This window comes from Clinocottus analis, unplaced genomic scaffold (genome assembly GCF_023055335.1).
Source record: "Clinocottus analis isolate CAN_PGR_092001 unplaced genomic scaffold, fCliAna1.0.p SCAF_17, whole genome shotgun sequence".
Taxonomy (NCBI): Eukaryota; Metazoa; Chordata; class Actinopteri; order Perciformes; family Cottidae; genus Clinocottus; species Clinocottus analis.
Genome location: NW_027175898.1, coordinates 15,158,608 through 15,165,268, shown reverse-complemented (window position 1 = coordinate 15,165,268; position 6,661 = coordinate 15,158,608). Strand labels below are relative to the sequence as shown.

The window sequence follows — 6,661 nt, the reverse complement described above, 5'->3', positions numbered from 1 at the left end:
GTGAGTGTTAGCAATTTTAAAGAAACATTAACAGGTAATGAAGCCACATATATGAACAGAAACAAGAATGAAAGAAAAAGACCCACGCCGAATTGAGCCAAATAATAAAAAAAAGGATCATATATTATAACTAATTATAATCAAACTTCATGAACTTAAATATAAAGTAATACGTGGTTTACTCCATTCACTCTGAACTGCCTCTCACGTCAACGGCTGTTAGTCCGCGCATGCGTATGAGCCTCGGCTCTCGTCTCCCGTGGTCACGTGGTCTCATTCAAACCAATCAGCGGGCGGTTTTATGCAGCCTGCCGTAGGACTGCAATGGCGGAGACAATGAAGCTGTCTGGAAACCACGCGCCTCCTAACGAAGCCAGCAGATTGTCCAGCTACAGGGACTGCGTGTGTGCGGTACTGAAGCTGTTGGCAGACTTCGGGAAAGAGGTTGGTTGACAGTGTTTGAGCCTGAGGTCGCGACGAGAGACGTTTCCTTCCGTTCGTGTAGTTAATTAGTTAGCTGCGTGCTAATGTTTTTAGCATCAGATGGGGAGACAAATCCCTTCATTAACCCCGAACATAGAGTCTCATTTCTTATCCCTGCAACCTGTATAACATGTTGGCATGATGACATAATGTTGAATTATCATGATTTCTATTCCTGGCCTTCCTCTTTTAAAGCAAGAATAATAAAAGGAACACAAAAACAAGGGTCTCCAGAGAGAGAGTGTTTTTAAAATTGTTGGTTTTGTTTGACCAAACAGTTCACAAAATAAAAGATATTACTTATTATTATTATTATTTAAAATCATATGGCAGAAAGAAACCTACAATTTAATACTTGGAAAAAGGTGCAAGTAGCAGATAATTGTCCTATTTTCCTCCTTGGAAAGGTTGTAAATATAATTTAGGAGGAAAATAATGCAATTCTAATGGATTAACAAAAAAGCTGCTGGTTTATTATCAGCTCAACGGCTAATCACCCAAGTAACATATTATTAATTTATTATGTTAAACACTGAATATGCTTTACACTAATGTCTAGGGCAGTGTAACCTTACTGTGCGTTTGTGTGTCAAGCTCAAGCTAAGTGATGCTGCGCTGAGAATAGAAGTGAGCATCGATGCTGTGGATCTGCCGTCATCTCCAGATACTCGCGTGTACAAGTGTTTGCAGCAGCATGTCACTCAATTACAGGTAAAGTGGGCACATTTTGTTAAATTGCATGATTTCATCGCGCTAACACTGAAAGGGTTTTGCTGAATTACTTTTGAATTGATGACCGGTGCGTCATTTATGAAGACACAGGGCTATTTGTTTCAATGTATCATCCGATGTTATGCTTGTTAGTATGGGCATTTCATTTAAAAATATATAAATTGTGCTTTGATGCATTATTTTTTTCTTCTGCCCCCTGTTGAAATAGGCCGTATCAGAAAGCTTAAAGACACTGGTGGAGGCTCACCGTGATGCACCATCAACAAAAGACAACACATCGGATGGCGTCACCTTGTCGTCACTCAGAGAGCAGACGGCTGCACCGTCTGAGTACCTTCCTGAGTACCATCCTCCCAGCCCGGAGGATGCAGAAGGCAAGACGACGACAACAGCGGCGGAGGCTGATGATGTCATGGTTCAGATCAGAGCCAGGAAGTCAGAGGTTAGTCTCCCGTCAGCAGATCTGTCAGCTGTTCTGGCAGTGACAATTTTAGTGCCCTCTTTAGTCTCTGTCAAGCAAATGAATAATCACAAGTAATTGCTTGACGTGCCGCAGTGAAGCAAATGTTTGATGGAGATCTGATAAGCCGAATTCAGCAGAGAATAAGGGGTCCTTCAGTGCTGTGGTTGGGTAGAGCAGACCACATTGCTGGAGGGCTTTGAGAGAGGGCCAGGTCCTTGATGGATTATGAAGTGGATGCTCATTACTCTGAGATTGCATGTGGATGAAGGACAAGAGGCCCCATTCTGTTGTGCATTTATTTGGGTAGCCAAGCAAACAGTATTCATATTCCATCATGTGATGATGGCAAGCAGTTCAACTTTTTTTGGGGCTACCTGGAATAATGTCCCTCTACATTTCTTATTCAATGTAATGCAAATTACTGTTTGCCCCCAGATTATTACATTCACAGAGGCAAAAAAAAAGAAGCTCATTGCATTCTTGACACCTATCAATAGCTCATCCATCCACTGCATCTTATTATCGGTGTTGTCTCTTCTTTTGTGACCCTAGATTGAGCGAAGAATATCTGCATTTATGGAACGCAAGCAAATGGAGATCAATGAAAACAATGTACGCGAATTTTGCAACGTGATCGACTGCAATCAGGGTGAGAATGGGAAAGAGGTTGGGTGTGGAGGGAGGAAGGAGGGGGTAGGGTGGAGAGGGAGCCTGCACACAGATTGCCAATGTTTGGGAGAGAGCTGATTTCCACAGGCGAGAGGTCAGGCTGAACTGCTCCAAGAGTGGAGCTGAAGTAGCTAACACACTCGGCCCTTAAAACACAACCAGCTAAGTCCAGAAAAACAGGAGACAGAGACATTTTCTTCCTTAATTCAAAGCCTGTGCGAGACACTAGTAGTATAAACCAGGACACACTAATGATAATAATTTTTAACAATGTATTTCAAATGTTTCTTATCACTTTTTCTTATGTTTTTTATGATTTTTCTAAATATTTTTTCATCACATGTTCTCTTCAGTAGAAAACAGCTGTGCCAGAACAGAAGCAGTCTTCACTCCGTATCCAGGTTTTAAAAGCCACGTGAAAGGTAAAAAAAAAACAACACAGTAAACATAAATTTTGAAGATGCACGCATTATTTTGCAATCGTCAAGTCTATAATCCTTAAAATCTTGTTAGAAAATGACAAGAAATGTTTATTTTTGGGTCAATAAATAGAATTAAGTTTATGTCACTCTACAGTACTTTACATGTATTCTGACTAAATGTGTTTTTTGAGTGCAAGAACTCATCAAAACTGAGTGCAAGAACTCATCAAAACTGCTAATCAAAACTGCCCTCAGTGCACCTGCATGCCTTGAACAAGACCATACTGTTAACTAGTCTCTAGTTAACATCCTGTATTGTGTGTGTGTGTGTGTGTGTGTGTGTGTGTGTGTGTGTGTGTGTGTGTGTGTGTGTGTGTGTGTGTGTGTGTGTGTGTGTGTGTGTGTGTGTGTGTGTGTGTGTGTGTGTGTGTGTGTGTGTGTGTGTGTTTGTGTGTGTTATGTTCCTCAACTCAACCAGTCACACGGGTTGTAAACACGTACGGGCCCCAGACGCGTAGCGGCGGAGGACAAGCAGAGGCTGGAGAGCAGCCGAGGGGCCCGACGGTTCGAGACTGTGGAAATGCAGCCATAGAGGAACGACTTCACAACATCGAGACTCACCTGAAGCTCCCGACAGGTCAGAGGAGGACAAACACACACACACACACACACACACAGTCTCTCACTGTATATTATGATAGAGATACTCTCAAATGTTTATTTTCAACTAAAATACTTGCATTTTTGTCCGAAAAAGTGTAAAGTAGCAATTGACTATTACAAAGTTAAGGACATTTTAGACGTTGAAATGTAATTATGAAGTCATTGCAAGCTACATGCTAAGTATAATTCATCTGAAATAGTTAAAGTTTGGTGAATAACTTAATCCAGTGTTCAACAACGAGCCCATTTGATTACATTTGTAATCAAAGCCATCCATCTTTCATTATGACCCTCCCTCTCTTTTACACTTGGACGTTCCTTTCTTGCAGTCCTTCTACTTGTCGTATTTCTCGTGTGAGATGATCAGGATTCAAACCCTTTTCAACAAGTTGTTTGTTCACAGCGGGCCCCGTTCCACTGAGCGTCTACCAGAGACTGAAGAAGCTGGAGGATCGGATCTTGGAGTTAGAGGGACTCTCGCCAGAGTACTTTCAGTCCACGGTGAGTCGAGGCTTTGAAATATATGAGATAACATTTTCGGTTTGACTCAATTTGCACACATAATAAAGTTACAAAATCACATGCAAACTCTTCCACTCTGGAGCTCTGGTTATGTTGGCGTGCGTAATGAAGAGTGAGACTCTACAATGTGTTTCAAATAGTTTCATTTTATTGTATAAAACCTGGTCAGATTAAATCGCTCCATAGTGCAATGAATAGATAGTTCATTGGTTCCTGCTTTTTAAAATTATACAAGTATATTTTCCCAGTCTGTTACACATTAATAGTGATTTAATAAATTATCTCTAATGTATTGTGTATTACAGCGATACCTGTAGTGTCATACAGTGGCCATATTCTTGAGATGTACACAATATGTAGAATGTTCTCATATAAAAAACTCTCCATAGCTACTGCTGGGCAATTTATAGAAAATCAAATATCACAATATTTTTGACTATCGGTGTTGTGACGATGTTTCGAGGTTGCCCATTGGTGCTTTCACAAAATATTTACACAGTATTGTGGCTACAGAGCAAATAATCCAGATAGAACAGTCTGGTAGGTTCAGAAAATGTGAAATGCAGCCTGTAAAACCAGGAAATGGCAACACTTTGTGCTTTATTACGATTGGCAAACTAGAAGCCAACATCTAGTCTGATATGATATGGATATATTGCCTCTCTCCATATCCACAGCTCCGCTAATCAACAAGCTACCTGTCAGTGTGTTCAGGTCACTCCCGTTTGTGTTCATCCGTTTCACACGCTCTCCGTCCGTTTGGCATTTCACGTGTATGACGTTTAAATTGGCATGTGGCATATTGTTTTTTTTCCGCTCTAGGCAGCAGAGTCATTTTCGAAATGAAATCTACTCACTGAGAGGAGTTTGTCGCTGATGCTAATGGAGTTTCCTCTTATAGGCCCAGATACTTCAACACGTTTCCCCCCTCGAGTTACACTTACGCTGATTTGAATCAAAAATGCAACGCTGGCGGTTACATTTACTTTAACTTTGAGGTCACTGCAGACGGCTCACTCGAGAAATTACTTCTTTTTTTTTTTTTTTTTTACTACACTAAGAAAAGCTCGGGCTCAAAACATGGCAGTAATACAGCGGACTTCATGCACAACCTGTCAGACTTCAGCAGAGGCAAGCGGACTCTTTAATGTCCCGTCTGGACGTCGTGTGTTTAGTTATGCGAGTGCGCTTAAGATGCTGCATGTCTCCCCACGCCGGCGTCTCTCAGCACAGCACGCCGCTCTCTCCGTCTGCTTTTGACTCGCTGCACGGTTGTGTGAGCGGAGCAAGAGATGTCGAGTGTCTTTGAATAAACTGATGGGCTCTTTTATATTCGGAGTACCCTTTTTTTTTTTTTTTTTGTGGCAATTTCTGAAAGTACTGTAGTTTGCGGTTTGCTGAAGAGCTGTACACAGTTTGCACACGATTTAAGGACTTTTTTTTTATCAATTCAACCCTGAACCGTAAAGGAAGCTTCTAAACATTTTTTTTGGCAGCGTATAAAACATGCAATTCAAGGTTTTACAGTTGAAGGGACAAACATTTCTTAGGTCTTCCACCCCGTGTTCAAGTCAGACTGAGGACATCTAACTATTGTCAAAAAATATCCAATAAAGACCCTTTTTTACGATAACAAATACAATATGAATAGTTACTGTCTGCCGTTCTTTGCTTATAAAAGTTTACCGCCTTTTGTATTTCGTTTCCATCGCATTGTGAGTCTCGTCTTCTTTCAGTCCTTGAAGGTAAAGTGAGAACGGGAGCAGACGAGTAGCTCGCTGCGCTTCTTCTTCTCAAAGCTTCGAGGCAGTTTAGAAATTGTACTAATTAAAAGATCTATTTGTATTTTCGTAGGGTCACCTCCACAAGCGGCCCAAGACGTCCCCAGCTCAGGTGAGGAGCCGCTTCGTTTTCCTTCCACGTTGCAAGTCGAGGTTGAACTTTATCTTTGGGATCGATCAGGCTTGTCCCGTCTCTCTGTCCTTCAGGCCTGCAGTCTGACGGAGCTGGATGAGAAGATCAGTGCGGTGAAAGCGGCGCTACTGAAGAGGGCCAATGAATTCGGGCCGGGATACGGATCAGAGTGTCCGCTGTGACGTCACAACAACACTTTATTTATGCATCGCTCGTTTCTCTTTGTGTTCATACATTTCATATAAGCTTCTTTTCATGGGGATGAAAACTGTATTCTGTGGTTAACTGAGATGTAATTGTTACTTTAAATAAAATGTTTTCCTTATAAAGCTTGTTACTTTCATCATGAACTCAAAGCCACGACGAGGAAGTTTTAGTTTTGTGTCGAGTTTTAGTGAAAAGTCCCTTCAGGAAAACCTCCTTTTACTGCAGTTTACTACAAAAGGCCGAGTGAAGTGGGTCAACGGGGAAAGCCTCGCTGTAATTTACAATAAAAACTCAAAATTCTGCACCGTCTCAATGGCAGGAAGTAAACGAGGATTCATTTGGCTTCACCTGCTTCTGCGATGCCAAAAAAAAGCAGCTGGTGAGACAAGAAGATCAACGGGATCCGAGGAGACAGATGGACTTTTTTTTTCTTTCAGTTTCTTCAAAACTGATTTGGAAAACCTGGAGAGACGAGCTAAAAAAACATTTTTTCAAATATATATGTATATATATTTATATGCAATAAACAATGTCAAAAAGGGACTACTGCAGTATTTACTATACATGTTAAAAACAATCGTGATGA

General features: G+C 41.2%; 1 protein-coding gene across 3 annotated transcripts; it reads left to right on the top strand.

Annotated features, from left to right (window-relative positions):
* Positions 1-299: 299 nt before the first annotated feature.
* mbip (MAP3K12 binding inhibitory protein 1) lies at positions 300-6,197 on the top strand. Of its 3 annotated transcripts, none has more exons than XM_068580452.1 (9): positions 300-444; positions 1,078-1,194; positions 1,424-1,657; positions 2,231-2,327; positions 2,704-2,769; positions 3,248-3,406; positions 3,836-3,933; positions 5,809-5,847; positions 5,943-6,197. In XM_068580452.1, the coding sequence occupies exons 1-9, from the start codon at positions 325-327 to the stop codon at positions 6,048-6,050; spliced, it is 1,038 nt and encodes a 345-aa protein (XP_068436553.1). In that variant the 5' UTR covers positions 300-324; the 3' UTR covers positions 6,051-6,197. The 3 variants fall into 3 exon arrangements, with proteins under 3 accessions (XP_068436553.1, XP_068436552.1, XP_068436554.1); XM_068580451.1 differs by having other exon boundaries at positions 2,701-2,769; XM_068580453.1 differs by lacking the exon at positions 300-444 and adding an exon at positions 784-848 and having other exon boundaries at positions 2,701-2,769.
* The last annotated feature ends 464 nt before the right edge of the window (positions 6,198-6,661 follow it).

What these genes read in the sequence shown, in the direction of transcription:
- mbip (XM_068580451.1), top strand. Translation starts at nt 325, where the DNA reads ATGGCGGAGACAATGAAGCTGTCTGGAAACCACGCGCCTCCTAACGAA. An exon ending in TTTTAAAAGCCACGTGAAAG is followed by an intron (nt 2,770 to 3,247) that starts GTAAAAAAAAAA and finishes CAACTCAACCAG; the next exon opens with TCACACGGGTTGTAAACACG. An exon ending in CCAAGACGTCCCCAGCTCAG is followed by an intron (nt 5,848 to 5,942) that starts GTGAGGAGCCGC and finishes TCTGTCCTTCAG; the next exon opens with GCCTGCAGTCTGACGGAGCT.